The 22411-nt window shown below is 39.4% G+C and overlaps 1 protein-coding gene across 8 annotated transcripts in view; it reads right to left on the bottom strand.

Moving 5' to 3' along the window:
- GRIK1 (glutamate ionotropic receptor kainate type subunit 1) overlaps positions 1-22411 on the bottom strand; it is a 369629-nt gene that overhangs the window by 113034 nt on the left and 234184 nt on the right. For all 8 annotated transcript variants that reach the window (XM_047099652.1, XM_047099651.1, XM_047099649.1 and 5 more), the window contains one exon: positions 11231-11412. In XM_047099652.1, coding sequence (XP_046955608.1) covers positions 11231-11412 — 182 coding nt within the window. The remainder of the gene's footprint in view (positions 1-11230; positions 11413-22411) is intronic.

Consider the following 22411-nt stretch of genomic DNA (forward strand, 5'->3'; position numbering starts at 1 on the left):
CTTTGGAGAAGTTGCTTCTTCAACAACACACTTTTTAATGTTGACCTTCAGTAGAACAATTTAGGTATAAGTAGGCCTTGAGATCAGTCTTTATTGCTTTTTTTAAAAAAAAGATACTCATGCCAAATTAAATGATCATAATCTATATCTACAGAGGCAACAGTGGAATGCATAGAACATAGCATTGGATCCCCACTCCTTTGGAGTAGGCTAAATAATGACCCCATAAAAATGTCCATATCCTAATTTCTAGAATCTGTTAATATATTACGATACATAGAATAAAAGGATTTTGCCATCACAATTAATTTAAGGATTTTAATTTGGGGCGGGTGACTCTGGGGGGATTACTCTGCCTTATCCAGGTGGGCCCAATATAATCACCAGGGTCCTTATAAGTTGGAAGCAGAAGGTCAGAAGGCAGACAAGGTGATGTGGAAATGAAAGCCGGGGGGGAAAAAGGTAATAGATGTGGGGCCATAAGCGAAGGAATGAGGACAGCTTTTAGCAGCTAGAAAAGGCAAGGAATTGGATCCCCCCACAAAGCCTTCAAAAGGAATGCAGCCTTGTCAACTTGTAAAGTCATATTGACTTTACACTTGTGACCTCCACAACTATAAGTCAATAAATTCATATTGTTTTAAGCTACTACATTTGTAAAAATTTGTTACAGCACCAAAAGGAAACCAATGTACCTCATTTGCCCATCTTTCCGTGATTATGGCACCCAAAACTGAACAATTTTGGTATATTAATAGCAAGTGCACGTGTCAAGGGGAAAAATTTTTGAAGTTTAAAACATTATTTTTATTTATTTTTATTTTTAAATTAAAAAAAATTTAAGTTTATTTATTTTGAAAGAGACAGAGACACAGTGCAAGTGGGGGAGGGGAAGAGAGAAAGAGAGAGAGAGAGAATCCCAAGCAGGCTCCATACTGTCAGCACAGAGACCAGTGTGGGGCTCAAACTCATGAACCGTGAGATCATGACCTGAGCTGAAACCAAGAGTCGGCCCCTTAACCGACTGAGCCACCCAGGTACCCCTGAAGTTGAAAACTTTAAAAATTTTTCCGTGTCCTTCCATTCATGTGCACCTGCTAACTCTGTGTCTGTGCACAGATACCAGCCATCTACAAAGAGAGTCTAGGGCTTTTCCATTTGTTGGAAGATGGTGCTATACCACTTACAAACCCAGGCATCTTCCTCCTGCCCCCAAGAGAAATGAAAGAAAAGCAAAGGATAGTCCACAAAGTGTTGGTGAATGAAATGGTCATGCTGTTTGGGAATATCTTTCAGTTGTAATTTCTTTATAAGCTTCTCTCTCTAGAAGTAGGGTTAGGACAAGAAGGGAAGCTGATGCTTACAGATATTAATAAATGGAGTGGAAAACAATGAGGTAGTTTAGCTTCCAATAATCCTACCAGAAGAGCCAGACTGCATCACTCAGGTGCACAACAGAAGAGATTATGCTATTTAAGGGATACTGACTGCTGACAACAGAGCAGGAAAAAAGATTTCCCCTGGCAGAATGAAATAGGCAAGTTGGCAAATAGGAGAGAGTCAAGATTTTGGAGGATTACATGAACCCGAAGAATAAACTGTCAGTATCATCCAGGGAAAACTGGTGGGAAAATGATGTGGAAAAAAAAAAAAAAAAAAAAAAAGAACACAATGAAGAAAAGTTTGAACAGCAAAGTACTGAGAAAATCTAAAAGTACTGAACAAATCTAGACAAAGTACTGAACAAATCTGGAAAGTTAACAGAGAATAAATATGTTGAACACATTGTAATCTTGCAATAATGGTGGCAATAAAAACTATACCTCCAATTACTCTGCATATAACATTTTGAGGGAAATATGGGCATGCAGCCAATAATTGGTGGTCTTGCTGGTCCCATGAGTTATCCATAGACTAGTGAAGTCATCGTGAGTCTGGGTCCTGTTCTTCAGCTTTTATGGCTTTTTATTTTGCCAATGTATTTAATAGCTACCAGGCTTAGAAAATAATTATATGAGTATTTGTCAGTGTATTAGCATCTCTAAAGAACTTTTAAAAAACACCAATACCTGTACCCATTCTCTAAATATTCTGATTTATTTGGTCTGGCGTATGTTCTAGGCATTGGTAACTGTTCAAAACTCCCCAGGTAATATTTACATTCAGCCAGAACTGAGAATCACCTATTTATATTAACCAAATGTAGTTTTAGGCTATAACAACAATGATCATTGCAACTGTTTTCTAAGTGCCACGACATACCCACTGCTGTCATACTTTTTCTGTTTTGTTTTGTTTTTGTTTTTTTATGTACTGTTGGGGAGAAAGTGTTATCCTCAGTTTATACATTTGAAAGAGCATATAACTATGCAGTTGAACCCAGGCTAGATATTAAGCCTGGGCTCTTTATAAAATCCTTATATTAATTTATTAATTGATAATAGGAGATGTATGTAGCAGGAAAGTCAATAATTTGCACAACGTTCTTCTGGACTTTGAGAACCCAAATAAAAGCATATGATTGGTGAGGAAAGAGTTAGAACCACAGGAGTTGATGTTTTAATATAAGGAATGAATCCATCAAGCCAAGAGAGCTTGATAAGCTGCCCATATATTTTTGAGGGACCCTCCTGTCCAGAGAGTTGGACCTAGCTGTACAAGGTTGTGCCTTGGATGGTGTTGCAGGTACCATGAGGACCCTCACTCACCCTTCCTCCTTCTATCAGGATTTCAGACCTACGTTGTTATTTTTATTACAACATCTCTTAGATATTAGAATTAATTAGATCCTAATTTTGAATCCCTTTAGTAATGTTTGGGAAGACCTTTAATCTCCTAAATGGAGTATACTTTCATCAAGAAAGGGCAGTTTGCAAAAAAATTGTAACTTTAAAACAAAAGTTTATTTATTTATTTTTAGAGAGGGAGAGCACACGACGTGTGCATGAACAGGGGAGGGACAGAGAGAGAGGGAATGAGAGAAATCTCAAGCAGGCTCCGTGCTGTCAGCATAGAGCCTGATGTGGGACTCAAACCCATGAACTCTCGTTAGATCATGACCTGAGCCAAAATCAAGAGTTGGATGCTTAGCCAACTGAGCCACCCGGGTGCCCTATAAACTTTTTTTTTTTTAAATTGTGTAATAGACATTATTATAGATATATTTACATACTAGATGTTACAATGGCAGTGGGTACAAGGTGTGGAGAACTTTGCATGACACACTAAACAATGTGTCTTTTGTATTTCAGGCAATGTGGAAGTGGGGATAGGGCACTCAGGAGTTTCATACTAGAAGAGAAATGTCACATATTTTATTTGGAATGTACAGTTTTTGAGGCCACATGGATGCTGGATGGAGAAAAAAATGGGGGCTTGCGACAGAGAGATAGAATGTTCTAATATAGCAGGAAGATGGTGATAGAGATGGAGAAAGGAGGTTGAATCTGAAACATATTCAGAAAGCAGTAGCTACAAAATTTGGTAGTTCATAAGTGGGAAGGGTGAGGTAGAGTCAAGTGAATTCCTAGTTTCTGTGTTGAGTAATTGGATGGTATTTCTAGTCACCAAGACAGGAGCAGGAGGAGAATGTGGTTGGCTGGAGCAAAGGAGAGGAGGAAGATGCAGTGTGCTGAGTTAGGTATGGAGATTTCATGACATGGGGCAAGATACGATAGGGATACTTGGGAAGTCAGGCTGAGAGAAGGTTTGGGGACCACCGTTGTGCCATAGTATATGTGGGAGGTGATGCAGTGACAGAGTTAGCAGTGGGAAGCACTGTATCACTCTTACAGTTTTGCCTAGGCATGATACCACTCATGGTGTTGATGATGGTAATCTCTCACATGTAGGATATTTCATGCATCAGTGGTGGGCTTGAGGCCTTACGGGCATTGTCAAATTTAACGTCTCTCAAAACAATGTGAGATATGTACAAGACATTCCTAAATTTTACAATTATAGCAAAGAACGAGCCATGAGATCCTCTGCTAAATGACCTCATTCAATACACTGGAGTTTTTCATCGTATTTTACTCCCCCTCTATCTTGGCAAAGTCTTTAGCACGTACAAAGCATCTAATACATGCTAGCCAAATAATGGTGGGATTTACTTCCTACAGAGTCACCCTTATGACAGAAAGGATTTGGCTAACAGTCATCGGGGAAGTAGGGTGGAAGGATTCTTTTGGTAAAATCTTGCATTTATGAAGGGTTACAGAAGCTGAGGTGGTAAATAAACATAGCAACGTGATTTTTTTTAACCTACTTCAGTCTTTAGGCTTCCTTAGGAAATCCGAAAGAAGCTATGGATCCTTTCCCCTGAAAAAGGCACACTGGGGAGAATGAGCATACCCAAAATTTTGAATAAAGCTGAGGTTCACCAACCCTGCTAAAGGTTTAACACATGCTTTGATGTGCACATCTTCAAGTTATTTCCATGATTCCTTCTAAATTATCCCCACTTCTATTGCAAGGATAATTTCTCTTGTCACCTATACAGCCAAATTCTGATGTAGCTGGAATTAAGCATTAGAGCATTTCTGAGGCATATGTGTGATTTTGATTACCTCCCAATTCAGATCGAAATAAATCTATATCCTTTTCCAAATCTACTCTTTGGAAATTTTTGTGAATACGCAAATGGGCATCCTGTACACTAAGAATCTGGACAAATGACAAGTCCCCTCACTACATTGTTAGTTACCCATAGAGATCAATTAATTCTTATGTGTATTGAATAACACACTCATATCTATGAGCTGCTCCTAACAAACAAAACTAACTCTATGCTCAGGAAATGTAAATAGATTTTAATATCAACCTGAGAGAAATAATTAAGATGAGAATGTGCTGCCAAAATAATTATATAATATACTACAAATTATCATCAGTTAGTATAAATTGAGAATCGTCATTATTACATCATCGGGATTTAGCCAAAGTAATGAACTTCCCATCAATTAACGCTCTCAAAGACTACCAAATGACTTTAGGAACTTGAAAATAAACAGCTTAAGTATTTCCCCATTTCTTTGAAAGCCTACTATGTACAAGGCAATGCACAAATTCTTTATGTCTAACTCTGGGAAGAAGATTCTTGATCACTTGTATTCATGGAGGCTCAGAGCTGCAGAGAACCTTGGCAAGATTAGAATCCAACAATCCTATTTGACAGATGAAGTGACTGCATTTAAGAAGAACCAACAGACTTTCCAAAAGAGCATATATAAATGGTCTAAGAAACTCAGGTCATAGGTATGTTAAACCCTGGTTTGAAATTCCGGGCTTACCATTGGGTGTATGACATGGGACCTCATTTTTCTCATCTGTAACATGAGATATTTTGAGAGGATAAAAAGATACCATTCCAGTCAAATGCATAGCATAGTCTTGCACAAAGTGAGTGCCCAGTGAGTGGCAATTATTTTATTCTATTAGGGCAAGAGCAGAATTTGCAACTGGATCTACTGACCGTCAGTCTAAGACTCTAGTCATAGATAGAAATGAGTTTTCCAGTCTTTCACCAGTCCATGGGCATTGGATGGCTACACTCTGTGACTTTCATTTCAAGGTCTCTTTTGATTAAGGGGGCAGAGATGTATGTTTTCCTTGGTGTTGTTTTTACTGTTGTATCGTTCTCACCTTCAATAAGTACTCAACAAATAGATGTTCAACTAAAGAGTGAATTTCTCTACTGTGCTCCTACCACATTCTCTCCTTGGCTTCAATATAATCAGCATTTCTTGAGGACTTATGTAAACTGGACAAATGAGTGGATGTTTGATAAACAACCGAATTAAAGGAGTATAAAGCTTAACAACACGTGTTCCATGTTCTATTGCGAGGAGAATCAGTTGGCATCTGGGTGTACATAACAGTATCAGAATGAGATGCTTTTTTTGCCCCTCTTTTAAATCCTGAGGTAAGTTTCAAATCCCAGTCTAGCCACTGCTGGCTCTGTGACCTTGGGCAAGTTACAGAATGTCTCCGAGCTCTGTCAGTTTCTTGTATACAGAATTTTCTCAGGGAAACGATTGATGCATTTCATTCGCTTAGCACAGTGCCTGGCACACGGGAAGTCCTATAAGAGCAGCTCCCAAGGTCTTTATGATTATGATTAAACATGATGGGGTTGTGTATCTGACTTAGTGGGCGCAGGTTCCAAACACGGGTTTGTGACCTCTTGGCACATCGCAGATGTACTGCTTGGCTGGCAGTTTTCTGTGTTGAGAGATAAAAACTGATTGTGCTTCTGTCCTGTGGAAATATGAAATGAACTCTTTCTAACCATCTCTGTTTGTCCTGCTCATAGGCAATAGATACAACATCTATGAGGAAAGAATCAATGCACAAAATTATTTAACTAATCAGCATTACTGCCTAGTAGAAGGAAGCAGGGTATTAAAACTACATTTTCTCCCTGGCCTTGTTTTTATGTTAATTGACAGAAAGGAAAAAAATAAAAACAAGAGAGCACAAATGTTGACAGGAGAAAATGTGATATAATTCCACGAAATATTTTGGTTCTAAAATGTTTTATGGAGACTAATGGCTCAATTATAGCTTAATGCTCATTGCTCTAAGTGTTGTGAGGGGGATGAGAAGTCTCTCTTCTGAAGCACTTGTTCATGGAAACAAGAAAGCAGGTTTCCTGAGAGGGAAACAGCATGTTCGTGATCACCTACTGGCCGCTGTCCAGCTCAGGGACTCGGCCCAGCCCTGATGCAGCTTCCCTGCTGAACGGAGCATCACGGTGTCCCCTCCCTTTCCGTCAGGGAACCGTTAGGATTCCGGCTACTGTGCTTGAAATTGTGACTTGCTTTCTCAATCCTATTACAGGATTTGAAAGTGTCTGTGCAGCTCTCCAAAGAGGTAAATGTATTTCAGGAAGTGGAATCATAGGCTGAAATGCATTACAGTTCTTAATAATATAGGGCTTCAGACATTGAATAAAACCTTCCTTTGAGGAAACTGAGGCATAGAGGGGCGACTTGCTCAAATGTGCTTGGCAGAGTTGAGAGTACAGCACACTGAGTGAGCTGGAGGGAGGTGATTTAGGAGACTGTTTTTATCAAGAGCTTCTAGTACAGTTCTTGGATCGTTCATTTATCCATTTCCTTTATTCATTCAGCAGAGCAGTGTTGAGCACCCACTGTGTGTTGAGTAATGTAGTACATGCTGGGGATTTAGGAGAACAAGACAAAGGAGGTTTCTATCCTCCTGGAGGTTATAGTATTGTAGGGAATATGGACCACAAACGAGCCGATGCCCAGATGTTTGCATTATGAGCATGCTCAGTACATGGTGGATGAAATTATTACTATCTCTGAGCTTCAATTTTTGTGTGCAGAAGAAGGATAATACCAATTATACCAAGAGTTATTGGGTAGAGTAAAGGAGACAGTTGCTTATCAACCAGCATGGTGCTGGACGTGTGTTAGGAGTACCATTGCAGAGTGTTCTCACTTCATTCTTCATCTTTAAATTCGTCTCCCATCAGCCACTCTCTTGGTAGAATCAGCCTCAGTAGGAATCAGTAAGGGTGCAGGTAGGGTGGGCAGTGGAGAGTCAGTGGGAAGAGAGTAGGAATTGGGGGAAGTGCTGAGGATTTGGGGTGTCCACGCTGGAGACAGGCTAGGAGACAGTAGCATCCTTGCCAAGCAACAGAACGCCCACTGGGAGGTGGTGGATAGACAGGGAGAGAAGAAGACGCTGAGTGATGGGATGAGTCCTATGTATATCCTGCTGGTTGCTGGGGGCACTCTCAGACTACAGAAATTCACGAAGACATTTCATTCATACGAAAGCCCTGTTCCTCTGTAACCTAATCAAGTCTTGACATTTGAATTTCTAACTAATTTTTAAGAAATAACTTTTCAGATTCTCATCATATAGCACTTGTTCAATATGAATAGAAATAATTACCTTACCGGAGTGATTAGCATGCCCAAGAATAACTATAGACTTTTCCCCCCAATTTTTACTTTTAGATAAATGTCAGATATCTTCTTTAAAGTGCATTTGATTTCTTTTTTTCTGAAGAATCATTACAAAGTAGTAAAATATGATGAAGGTGCAGGGAAATGCAAGGAAATAATGGGAAATGTGCTTGAGAAGAAAGCCAAGTTGACCTGGCAGAGAAAATTTTATCAGCAATGATTTTAGTCACCAAAAATTGGGAGCTATTAATATTAAGTTTATCTAAAAGAGACCAGCAGCAAGTGGTTGTGTTTCTTTCAGACATTCTGGAAGCCTACTTCAAAATGGAATGGCTTACCCATTCTGAATGGGGGCCCTTCGTGGTAAAGTGGGCACACAGGCTCCAAAAACAGGTGGTCTGGAGACCATGTGGCAGCCTGGTTACTCAGAGAGTGACCTTGTTGGGGCACTTAACCTATCTGAGCTTCAGTTTCCTCAACTCTTACCTGAGAATACCAAATTTACCCCAGGGGTTGTCTGCATTAGACAGAATATCGGATGCCAGGAATCATCATGGCACCTCAGGAAAAGAGATTGGAAGAGATTGGTTGACTAGTGGCTGGAATTAGGGCCTTGAACTCCTTCACTCTCCAGCTTCCCTAGAGGCACACTGGGCAGACAGTTACAGGGAAGGTCTCTGTCTTTGTTTCCACAGGTTGTTGTCCAAAGCTAATGGAGCAAGTCAAACTGGGTCACACAGAGCCCTTGGGCCTCATTTTAACCAAAATAGCAAGTCCTACGGTCCTCAGTATCACTTTCCAACCATATAGCTTCTCAGAGGTCTGGATTAAACCAACCTGGAGCCTCTGCTGTGATTTCACAAAGAGTGAATGTATTTTCACACACAGTAAGGTAGGGATTTTATGCTAGAACTTCTACAAAGGCTCTCCCCACTTCCAAACATTTGTAACTCATTAGTCTGCAACAAAAAGTGGATGAACATACTTCCCCCAAAGCCTCACAGCAATCCTACCACTCACATGATGAGGAGAGTGAATACAAGATAAAACATAATAGGGCACAGGATGGAGGAAAGGGTTTATGTCAATGGCTAGAGCAAAACTGAACTAATCCCACTCTCTCTTAACCCGGCTGACATTTCTTGGGAGGGCTTCACTTAGAAGGTTTTTTTGCTTTGTTGTTCCAAAAAATTGGTCTTTGAATGAAGTAATCTCTATGCTATCAGGAAAGAGCCACTGGCATCAGTGGGACATCAAATCCATATTTATTGAAATAGAGGAGAAACTCTTTCCCAGGCTTGCTTGTTCCAAGCCTGTGCTTTGGGAGAGATGTAGCCAGGTATGTGAGCCAAATGGATATCTCACCAAGAGAAGTCTCATCAGCAAATCATTGTCTTAAATGTAACAGAAGTCCCCAGTCTCTGTTATAACAGACTCCTGGAGGGGATGCTTTTTTGTATTTTGAGGGCTACTCGTAGAATCTGGGTGTTTTCTCAGTTCTGGTTCACACCCCATTACACACTTTAATGAACTGCATTGAAATTCTCAAATGAAGCCTCAAGATAAAACGCTGCTGATTGTATTTATTTACCTTCGAAGTTAGCTTGTGACATCACTACAATATGCTTGCTTTCTTTACTGAGAGACGATTATAGTATCTAAAGGTTTGTTAACACAACTGTAGTCTAGAAGTAGGTAACACTTACTCTTCCCCTAACTAGAGAAGCAAAGTTTCATAGAGGAGAAGGTTCAGGATGGGATAGAGGAGGCTGAGTTCCAGATCCTGGCTCTGTAACTGTGGGAAAGTCATTTCGCCTCCTCTAAAGTGAAAGAATTGGCCTTGATGATGTCTAAGATTGTTTTCAACTGCAACTTTAAATATTTCTCTGACTCGATATAGATTTTTAGTGTAATCATCCAGGAGATAATAGAAACATGTAGTCAACTTTCCTGATTGTCTACTTTCAGGTGAAATTAAAACCTCAACTCTGAACTCCACGGCTTCAGGTATGAGATCCAGCCCTGGAGAGTCAGGTGGATAGGCTGCTCTAAGAGCTCTCCCAAGTGATTCAGAAATCTGCAGTTCTGCGTTTGTACGGAGGGACTGGTGTGCTTAAAAGATCAGTGCCCATTGCCAGTGAACCACATAGCACATCCCAAACCTTTTAAACTAGAGAGTACAATAACAGCTTGTGTCATTTCAGACAAGAACATTGCCTTATGCTACAATAACCACTTATATTCAATACAAAGAGACACCCATTAAGGCCACGTAAATATAACCTGGCTATTTTTTTCCCATGTTCCTCCAAATTCATCCCTTGATCTTTTATTAATGCTTCTATTTTAAACATCTGGCTAGCCTTTTCCATTGTCTTTGTCTACGCCAGAGTTTCTCAACCTCAGCACTACTGGCATTTTAGGGTACATAAATCTTTGTTGTGGGGGATGTCCTGTGCATGATAGGATATGTAGCAGCTTCCTTGGCTTCTAATTACTAGTTGCCAGTAGAGTGCCACTGTCCCCAATATGACAACCAAACATGTCTCCAGACATTACCAAAATTCCTCGAGTGTCCAAAATCACTCTGGGTGAAGGACGCTGGTCTATGCTCTATCTTTTTTTCCAATTCTGAATTTTCTTTCACGGGCATAAGATCAGGGCTATATCCTGAAGTGCTAGAAATGATTACTCTGCTGTTATCATTATTCCTAACATTACTAATACCTTTCACTTACATACGATTTTGCAATTTATCAAGTGTTTCTACTCACATTATTCATAAAGATTAATGCATGGCAGCTCATTGTCTATGACAAGTTAGAAGAGAGAAGCATCTCTTCTTTCATTGTCCCTGTGCCCCCTTTTCACCATGCTTGGAATCCTGCGTGTTTGACAAAAGAGGTCTTGCCATGAGGAAGATGTCTTTAGGACAAGTCAGGCGCTGTGTAAATGAAATCTGCTCAGTCTTTTCAAGAGATTTGAAAGATGAGATGCTTAATCACCTTGAAATGACATCTTTCTCCTGTCAACCTCTGTTGACATTATCGACGTACCTCCCAATACCTAAGACACCCCCCCCCCACCATCTACAACTACATACAGCAAGTGGCTTCATTAAACTCCCCGAGCCCTGTGACTCCTTAAAAGGGTTCTGAAAGCTGCAGTCCTCAGCCTAAACTGGACTGATGCAGCTTTATCACGCTGCAGTCAGTGAAACCAGATGGCATTTTTGAGAAAAAGAAACGAACATATCCCCCCCACCTCACCTCCTCCCTGCACCCTCTTACCTGCTTAAGGATTTCAGCAGCTGTCCCATGTGAACAATCAAATATCACATAGAACTCCTTGCCCTTCTTCATCTCCTTGAGTAAAGGCTTGGCATCTTTATTCCCAGAGGGCAGCTGGCGGATTTTGATTTTAATGTTATATCTGGAGGGAGCTTTGATGAGCTCTTGTAGACGAATGAGGCCTAGAAAATGACAATCCCATCATGCAACAGACCGTTCTGTCTAAAGAGGACTTGTTTATTGCCATTTACAGTCAAACTCATATCATTCCCAAAATGTATCAAGAGGCCACCTTCCAAAAGGTTACACGGTTGACTTCTCATTTGTCATTCCCTTTTCTGTGGTAGATTATACTGCATTTTCCTTTTGTGGGTATGCATGTGTAGTTTGGAAACACAATTTCCCAAGCAAATTTTGAATTTACTTAGAATGCAGTTGTCTTCTCCAGTGTTTGGCCAACACCACAAACCTTTAGCAAATCAAGTCTGTAACTATAAAGCTTTTGTAAACCAGTGTTGCTTGACGTTTCCAAAGGTGTGCAATGACATGGATAATGCTTGCTTGCTTAAAAAAACAAACAAATAAACAACAATAGAATACTAGAATTTCTTGGGGCGGTAAATCTCTGTAAGCCTTTCATCAAGTATTTATGTATAGCATACTGTTTACCAGCTAATTAGCTGGGCTTTCAGTATAATTTTCCAGTCCCTACCATATAAACTATTTATAAATGGCTCATCACATCCTCTTTCTAATATGATTGAAGATTGAATTGGAAAACCCTCTCTTGATTAAAAAAAGAAATACCATAGAGTTTTTAGAGATTATGATAATAAAACCAGAAAAAAATTCCTTTAAAATCCACCATTGATAATTGCAGGAAAGTATATACAGCCAACTAACTTGATGGAGAAGGTTTGATTCTCCATAAGTACAAATCTACTGAGCTGCACCATTTTCTAACAGACATACTTTACTGGGGCGAAGCAAACAGCTATATAAAACCTCCGTCTTATTTCCCTTAACATTACCGTGTGATTGCTACACTGCATAACGTTGGCTCTCACTCAAGGACTCTCATCACATTGGAAAATTGACTTTTTTTTTTATTGCACAGTTCTGTGCCTTTAGGATTTGTCAACTTCACGTAATCAATAGGAAATATTAAGTGTTATCAGTATTCAGATGGAAATTTTGCTATGCACTGTCATGGATGCCAGCTACCTCTGGACTTGATATATTGCTTTCATTTCCTTATTTTACTTATTTAGTTATCTACCCACTCCACCCAAACCACAGTTTTGTGGCTCAGATGTTAAAATGTCCCTCTAATTAATACCTTGGATAGGTTGGGTTCTGAGGTACAGTAACATTGTAACTAAGTGGCTCTTTGGAGTCAAATGGGTGTATGCAATTGGGGGATGATGGTGGTTAGGGTCTGTAGAACCATAACAAGAGTCACTGCTCATTGCTAATTTTTTTTTTTTTTTTTTATGTAATAATGGAAATTTTTAGCATGGTAGCCTTTCTGGGCTCTTGCTTTTTTCCAAACCAATCAGTGTGGTTGAAGGCTCTCAAATGCCAGTAATGATCCACTTAACTCTCTTCACTTCCAGAATCACGAGTCCTGAGCCACTCGTGCTTACGCCAAATGGCAGAAAACTGAGCACATGGGCTTGCATATTTGTTAATCCTCAATCCTGTGAAGTGAGCATTATTATCTTTGTTATTTCTGTTAAGGAAACTGAAGCTTAGAGCAATTAACTGTCTCAGGGTAACAAAGATAGTGAAGAGGACCCATCAGTTCAAGTTGTTGCCTGTGAGTCTTGCACTCAATCTTTCTCCTTCATGGTCCAGCCTCACAAAGACAAATTGCTGGTGCTCAGGGAACAGATATAGCTTGGGATTATTTGGTGAAATGGGGAAAAATAGAAACAGGGACCCTCATTCTCCTTTCTTCTTTACTCCTGGGTACTTGAGTCTCATTTGAGTTTTTTCTATTGCTCTCCTGCTTTGCAAATGCATAGTTTTTTTGTTTTTCTTATTCCTGAGCATGGCCACAAGGGAGACCAGTGTAGCCTTTAAATAAAATGGGAAAACCATTTAGAAAGAACATTTCATGTGCTGCAACAAACTGCCTTTTTGTTCTTTTGCTGAATGGAATGTTGATCTAGAAGTGCATCTTCCTATCACGATGATTTACCCATGTTAATGGTATTTTAAAGTTGAATATGTTTTCTCACTTCATTTATTGGTTTTTGTCGAAAAACATTTCCTGGATCTTCCTTATATGCCAAACCCTGTGAAAGAGGTGGGACATGAACCCATCTTGCTTTAAAGAAGGGATTCAGTTGTTCTTATGTGGCTAGAACCAAAATGAACAATGTACTGGTAATTTGCAATGTAAGTATTTCAATACATTAGTAACAAGCTTGGAGTCTTGTTTTCCAATGTTCATTTTATTTTGAGCACCTCAGAATTTTGCACTAAGTGTTTCAGGTATTTTCATTACATGAAATCTACCGTGTGTCAGAGATGATTTAATCAATTTAAGTGTTGAGCTGCTAGCAGAACTTGTAAATTTACAGTAAGTCAGAAATAGTAAGGAAAACAGTTCTTCGGTGTTTAGTTTTATATCGAGGTCCTCAGGTTGGAATAAAGTGGTATAGAAAGCAAAAGCGAAAGAACAGAAAGTAAAAGCCCATAGAAAGATTTCATCCCATCAGCTCTTAGATGGAGTCTCACTTACTACTCAATTTTTATAAATCATAAGGTGAGGCTAATGGAGGCTGTTGAAGATACCTGCTCAGGATCCTAAGATCTTGTTAAGGCTTAAGTGACAGATCCCGGACTGAAAGCCATGTGTAACTTCTGACTCTCAATCTCAGGCTCTTTTCTTTTCTTTTCTTTAACCAAATCAGTGTCTCTCCTGACTTTAGATTTCAGATCAACGAACTGACTAACTAACTATTAAATAAATAACTACACACATAAATAGAGAGAAAAAACTGGACCAGCATAAAGCAATCAAACATTTAGTTGGTAAATGAGGCCATGAATAGACATTTTGCTCCCTCCTCCTCAAAAAAGGTGACCATGCATTTTCACAATTCTCTTCTAAAAGAAAGTGATTTTAATACCAGTAGAGGAGAAAGGAGAACGACTCAGTACAAAAGCCCAGTTTCTAATTGGTCTAAATTTATCTTTTGGAAAAACTGACTACTAAGCCCCTAATTTTCTCAGTTTGTCTGCTGGCAGGTGATTTGGCCTGGGGAAGGGAGAGGCTCAACAGATTGAAAGATTACAGACCAAATTGTGGGAAGAAGAATGAGGGTTGACCAAGGGGGTTTACATTTCTCTTCCCAAAGCAATTGTTTGCTAAAAAAAAAAAAAAGAAAAAAAAGAAAGCCATTCTGCCTTCATTAGCAAACATTGCAGAATTTACAATTTAAAAGTCTTTTCTTTTTTCTTGTTTTTCCCCTTAGTTCCCAGGTAAAAAAATTTAGAGAAAGAGTTCCTGTTTATTTGCACTGTGCAGCAATCCATCAATCACCCACCGTACGTTGTAAAGAGTAGCAAAACTTATTTGCTAAACAAATAATTACTTTAGGGAAAGGAAATTGATTTAGGCACAACTCCTAACTTTGCTAATGGTCCTCCGAGTTTGGAAGCAAGCCTCGACAAGTGACCCAGCGCTCCCAGGGTTGGACTCCAAATGCAGAGAACGGTTACGGTGCATGCAAATCTGGTGTCGGTGGCAGTCTTTCTAGCCCACCACGATGGAGGGACTTGAAAAGTAAAATGCAGTTCAGGAGATGATCAGACCCAACTGAGGGGCATTCTGCAATAAAACTGGTCTGGACTCAGCCATTTCCCATGAGGAGAGGGTATGAGGTGTACCTGGGCACAGGTGACTTCCATGACAGTGGGGAGTTGGGTAAGTTGGTTCTGAGTCCCTTCCATCCAGGTGAAAAAAGCTGTAGGGCCCGCAACACCATTGGGCAACAGTACCCCCAGGGGGTTCTGTCTGTGCCTTGGGCAGAGCCATGGCCTCTGGTCACTGGGAAGGCCTCAGGGGTTTCGAACAACCTGCAGTGAGCCCTTCTGGCCAGCAAACACCTACTCTTCTAGCCTCAGTCATCTCTGCAGAGCATTTGTTTTTAAAAAATGATTACCCTATATTGTATTATCCTATTTGTATACACTAGTATTGTATTCGTGTCAAGTTTCTTGTATTTGATGCTTGTAGTGTGGCTATAACAAGGAAGGCCATAGTTCTTAGGAAATACATACTAATGACTTAGGGGTAAAAAGGCCGTAATGTCAGCCACTTACTTTCAAATAGTTCAATAACACTACTACTTACTATTATGATTGTTGTAATTGTTTTTGTATTAAGAGAATCACAGAGCATTAAAACAAATGCAGCCAAATGATAACAACGGCTAACCTAGATGAAGGGAATACAGGAGTTCATTGTACCTTTCTTGCATTCTTTTTTCTAGGTTCACATCTCTTTAAATACACGGATCACATGTGGAGATATAAAATAGCACCACAAGAGCCTCTTCCTCTACTCTCACCCCCCAGGGAGGCAGTTGGAAACTGCACCTTTGGTTTCAAAAGCACTTTAGAGCAAGGAATCTATTTATTTCACATGAGTTCGACCTGGGCTATGCATATGAAGATAACTTTCAAAAATGTCCAAACGGCCAATTCTTTTTTTTTTTTTTTTTTTGGAAATTTACTGTCAAATGGGTTTCCATACAACACCCAGTGCTCATCCCAAAAGGTGCCCTCCTCAATACCCATCACCCACCATCCCCTCCCTCCCACCCCCCACCAACCCTCAGTTTGTTCTCAGTTTTTAAGAGTCTCTTATGCTTTGGCTCTCTCCCACTCTAACCTCTTTTTTTTTTTCCCTTCCCCTCCCCCATGGGTTCCTGTTAAGTTTCTCAGGATCCACATAAGAGTGAAAACATATGGTATCTGTCTTTCTCTGTATGGCTTATTTCACTTAGCATCCCACTCTCCAGTTCCATCCATGTTGCTACAAAGGGCCATATTTCATTCTTTCTCATTGCCACGTAGTACTCCACTGTGTATATAAACCACAATTTCTTTATCCATTCATCAGTTAATGGACATTTAGGCTCTTTCCATAATTTGGCTATTGTTGAGAGGGCTGCTATAAACCTTGGGGTACAAGTGCCCCTATGCATCAGTACTCCTGTATCCCTTGGATAAATTCCTAGCAGTGCTACTGCTGGGTCATAGGGTAGGTCTATTTTTAATTTTTTGAGGATCCTCCACACTGTTTTCCAGAGCGGCTGCACCAGTTTGCATTCCCACCAACAGTGCAAGAGGGTTCCCAAACGGCCAATTCTAAACACTCATTTTGGCTAGCTATCCACTCTGTGCACTCAGATATGACACAGAAAAATGCGGATTTGCATACACAGGGAGTGACTCTGGAAACAGGTGGAGATACGGAGGAGAAAAAAAAAGAACCTGCTATTTACAGTGAGTGTTTACAATTTCCCATGCCTTCTCCTTAAGTAATAATAAACTGCCATTTACATTACTCCTTTTATGAAGGATGTTATATGCCTTATAAATATCTCAATAAACCTCACAATACACCTTTGAGGTGAAAAGGTATCAGTGCTATTCTGCAGTGAAGAAAGTGAGACACAGTGAGGTTAATTGTTTAGACTGGTCCTGAAAATAAGTCACAGATGCCAGGAATTGGAAGGGACCTTAAAGGCCAAACCCCTACTTGATGCACGAATCCCCTCTACACAGCTGTTGCTGCATCTCTCTATTTGAAAAATTCCCCACCTCACACTGAAGCCCAGTTCATTTCTGGACAGCTTTAGTTATATTCAATAAGTATTAGTTCAAAAGAAAAGTACCTATGTTTTCTTGAGTCTTAATTTAATTCCCTGTTGATTAAACCACATCAGTGGGGTTGATGCCATAAAAATGAGTGTAATAAACCATTGGGACCCAAAGATAAGATCGTACATTTTAAATGTTAATTTCCTCTTCATTTGTACTTAGAAACATAGAAAATGGCATTTCAAAAACTTGTTGGTGTATTAATACACCCAAATCTAATAGGATTCTTAAGGGGATCTATGTACCCTCCAGAGGAAAGGAAAAATCAGAATTGAGAAATGGAAATGGGTAAGTGAGTGAATTACCTGGGGGAAATATAGCACTTTTAAGTGCAGATCTTCATACATACGATTTTTCAAACGTGTATCCAAAAAGAAAAAAAAAAAAAAAAAAGCTAGAGACTTCCCAAAAGAAAAATTGTGTCCCTTGATCAAAGGACCTCAAAGAAGAATCTAGTCAAAATATTTGAGATGAACTGTGTTGCAGTTAGCTCAACCAGAGTATTTTAGTCTTGAATTCTTGCTGATATCAATGGTAGCTAAAAATAATATACCTTCATGCAATATCTAAAGATTGGCTTCCAAACAGAATTCTGAAAATTTGAATAGGGTTCTGGGCAGAGGACTGGAGTGGGTGGATAGGAAGGGTAGAAAAGAGTGAGGACAGAGGGGAAAAAAAAAAAAGAGCTATAATTTTTTATCTTGTTGGTACTGAGTGCCAAGGATTTCTATCCCCCAGCTATTTCAGGTGGAATTGTGGGAAGGCATGTAGCAGAAGTGTTCTGGCTGGCACAAATGGTCATAATAACACAGTGGGGGTAAGTTGTGATTGCTGAAGGGAAAAGATTTACTTATTCTTTTATTTGGCACTGATCGCATACTGAATATCTTTCATTTTGGCTTCGTCACTTATGGCAAAATGTTAACTTTCTTCAAGTCCAAATTTCAGGCCTCTGTCAAGGTTCTTGGTTCTGGACAGTATATTCTTTCTGTTTTCTATGGGAAGATGAAAGGAAATGTAATAAATGCAGTAAATAACAAGTCACTGTTTAAATACAGCCATTCGAGCTATTATCTCACTTGGAGTGGTTGAGCATATTAAACGAGTTAATCATACAAAATATTTAAAAGAGTGTGTGCCACATAATCAGAACTCAAGAATTTAGTTATTGTGATATTTGCGGTTCTCATTTGCTTTGTGTTTTTTCCTTGAATTTATTGCTTCTTTCAATCACTGACATTTTTATGTGTGTCCACCTTATTTCAAATTAATCCTCATTATAAAGCTTTGAGACGTTGTTTCCAATGATAGTTAATAGCTCTTAATTTTAGGCCGCGTTTTAGAAATCTCATGGCTCTGATGTGTTTAGAAAAATGATATAAGGCAACCATGGATGAAAAAAAAAACCCAACTTTTGATGGCGATGTGTTGTGAACTCAGGGCTAGCGGCATCTGGCTGGAACTCATTTCCTTGAGGGCCTTATCTAGCCCTATCGATATGCGGACTCTCAAATTTGTACCCCCAGCTCACACTACATTTCTGAATTCCAGATGTATATATTAGCTGCCTGTTCATCACCTTCACTTGAATGTAGCAGACATTACAAATTCAAACTTCACATGCTCATGACTGAAAAAACTCCTGATAGCATCCTTTTTCCTCCAAAGTAGTTCCATCTATAACCTTCCCCATCTTAGGTGATGTTAACTCCTTCCATTGGCTCTGGCTAAAAAGTTAGAGTCACCCTTGACTCCTCTATTTTTCTTCACTCCTTCAGGTCATTATGCTAGCTCAACATTCAAAATATTTCTAGAAACTGGCGATTTCTTACTCTTCTATTAACTTATCTTCCTCAATTGCCTTCAGTTCTCTAGAGGCTATTTTTACCCTTGCCTCCCTCTATCGTATTATCAATACAAGAGCCAGAATGATCTTTTTATGATGTAAATCTGATGTTACTCCTCTGCTGAAAACTCTCCAATGGTTTTCCCATTTCATGAAGCGCAGAAGCTCTTCCTGTGGTCTATAAAATCCTCCATGATCCATAAGGTGCTCTTCTCTGACCTAGTTTCCCACTATCCCTCCCCTCTCACGCTGGTCCCACCACACCGGCCTCCTTCTTTGTTATAAACAAACGTTTGTTGGAAGACAACATACTCATTCATTTACATGTGTCATCTATGGCTGTTTTCTTGCTACCTTGCAGAGTGAAATAGTCACGACCCTATGACGCACAAAGCTTAAGCTAGATGCTATCTGGCCATCAGAGACAAAAAGTTTGCCGGCCCCTTAGTTGTGGCTACATTTCACTGAGATTGGCCTTGAAAAAGCAGAAACTGCTGAATATCCTCCACACTGCATTTGGTGCTCAGCGTCTCAGCTCTTTTTGATGCGTGTGAGGGATAGAAACCAGGCTTCCACCAGGGGTCTAATGAAGCAGAGGGGATGACCAATGAGCAGCAATTTCTCACTGCCTAGGGTCACCTCTGAATGTGGGAATCAGAGAGAACTAGGTGACTGATGGGAGGAATATCCAGGCAACAGAGAGAGAGAGAGAGATGAAGCGAAACACAACTTCACTCCCTCAACAGTTCTCTAGGGTCTTTCTACATTTTCACTTCCAGAGGACAGAATTCTGCCTGCTAGTATTTCGTGAATTGAATTTTGTCCTTAGGGACAAGCACAGTGCTCCCCTTGACTTCAATGGGAGTCATGGGCCATTTGGTCCCCCAGACATCTGTGCTGGCTTCAGGCTATTTAACAAACTCCTAAACAAATCCCAATAAAGTGTTCTTTAATGGGTACTTAATTCTGGTGTGAGGGCGGGTGCTGGGCACACCTAAGTCCTTTCTTTTCCTTCAGGTTTACTAAGTTTTCTCCTTTTTATGTCTTGATAATTACTGCAACCAAAACCCTGAGTCAAGCAGTATTAAACCCACTCAAAGGCAAAAGATGTCTGCTTTTATTGATCTGAGTTGACCTGTTTACTCTCTGGGTTCCAATTTAATAGCTCAATTGATTATTCATTTACATTTTTAATTTCTTTGTGGCTAAAATCATTTTAACATGAGTCATTTCTAACTTAATGGGCAACATACAAATTCATTTGGGATTTTCAACTTTGGCAAGTATTTATTGAACAACTGGGCTCAGGTGAACTTAATAAGGATGAAAACCAGATTTCAGTTTCTTGTAAAAAAATGATAGAAAGGATTGAGTTTCCTCCTGTGCAAAAATGCCCATCACTGCTGGGTGCTTACCTGAAATCAGAAGGTTGGTTAGAACATCAATTTCTGCGTTACCCTTTTACAAATTAGGTTTTGTCTAAATATAATTTGAAATCTATAATATTATGCTCATGCCTTTAGTTGAGCTCTTAAATCCAAAAGTTTTAATGTCATTCATCAATTTGTGTTCCTTCTAGATGGCTCTGCTTTGCTGGAGATGGTAGAAATCGTGAGAAAAATTTGTACTATTGAGTGTATTACATAATGAGAAATAGTATGACTTTATTAGCTCATGCGATTATCTATTTACAAAGGTAAGCAACATGAAAGATCAGACTATACTTACATTTATAATTGAAGGGAAGCAGAATTTGCCAGGCAAAATGTGTCCCATTGGCATGGGGATTTTTTTTAAGATGTTTATTTTTAAGAAACAGCAGGCGCAGATGAAGCTCTGAAATCTGAGTAGATGTTGCCCTTTTGTAAGAGACGTTTACATGTATAAAAGAAACCTTTTTGTAAGGGAGATACTCCCTTACTGTACCAGAAAGAGAGGGGTGACTCAGTCTCTAGAAATTCTTCTCAACAGAGAAGGCAGGGACTTAAACATGCATTATAATCTTGCCCTTGTTCACTGTGCTTTTTTTGATAATCTCCCATACCTGATTCCCCACCCCCAACATCTTTCATCTTTGGCAAAAGGTGGTATTTAAGGTGATAGCTTAGGCCATTTCAGTAAGTTAACTTTGTTTTCTTGGGTCTCTCCCATGCTTATAGGTGGTATACATCTTATTAAACTTTGCTTTTCTCCTGTTAATATGTCTCATGTCAATTTCATTGCTTGACCAGCCAAAGATCCTCGAAGGGAAGAAGTGGAAACTTTCCCACCCCTACACATTATAATGTTCTATCTCAAGGTTTTTAAAATCTGCTTTTGGAATTTTTTTGGTAGTACGTTTCTTTCTTCCCAGCAAGCAGGTGAAGCTTTAAGAATATGACTGCCTGTAGCTTATACTTCCCTGTAGGACTGTTTCGAATATAATATTTGTAAGTTATATATCCAATAACCTACCTTCACTTCTTTCTAAAATGAGATGAGGTATAAGAAAATATCTAAATGCATATTTCCAACCGTAAGAGTCACTTTTATCTGGCAACTTAAAATGCAACCAGAGTTTAGTGCAAAATAGAGGAGGTTTACTATCATCCTCTGATAAGTAGTAAGTGCCAGTGCTTGGTGAAAAGGACAGTGAAAAATGAAATACTATTAAAAACTTGGTAAGTGCTTTGCATTATTAATTTTCACTAATAATTTTCTTAACCTTATTACCAAATGTGTAGATCAAGAAAGGAGCTAATTTTAAACCTTGGAGGAAAAAAATATGCAGAAAATAAACAGCATTATGCCTTGTACATGTAATACCTAAATAGTTTCCTATAGGCCATAATTGTGTTAGGTGGCAGATTATAAAAATAAATAAGATAAACTTCCAATGTTTAGGAATTCCTATTCTCCTACATGTGCAAACAGGTAATTGAAACATGTAACATAATGCTTATATTTATGAAGGGCTATTGAACCCTCTGGTGGCCCCAGTGGGCTTTAAGGAAGAAGTGATATTTGAATGAGAGCATGTGGAGTGAGGGACTTCACCGTCTTCGGGGTAGAGGGAAGATCACCCGTAGTAAGGGGCCAGTTTCAGAAAAGGAGAGTCAGACATATTACGTCTCCTCAGGGGAGAGAAACAAAAGCAAAAATAAACTATGGGGCCTATCCCAAAATAAAAACGTTTCGCACAGCAAAGGAAACCACTACCCAAACAAAAAGGCAACCTACTGAATGGGTGAGGACATTTGTCAAGGCAATCTCTTATAAGGGGTCAATACCAAAATATATAAAGAACTTATACAACTCAACACCAAAAAAAAAAAAAAAAGTAATCCAATAATAATAATTAAAAAAAGAGGGCACAGGACCTAAATAGACAGTTTTACAATGAAGACATCCAGATGGCCAACAGATACATGAAAAGATGCTCAACATCACTCATC

This window comes from Lynx rufus, unplaced genomic scaffold (assembly GCF_022079265.1).
Source record: "Lynx rufus isolate CCGP_SWC_20201006 ecotype Redwood Valley unplaced genomic scaffold, mLynRuf1.p SCAF_5, whole genome shotgun sequence".
Lineage (NCBI taxonomy): Eukaryota > Metazoa > Chordata > Mammalia > Carnivora > Felidae > Lynx > Lynx rufus.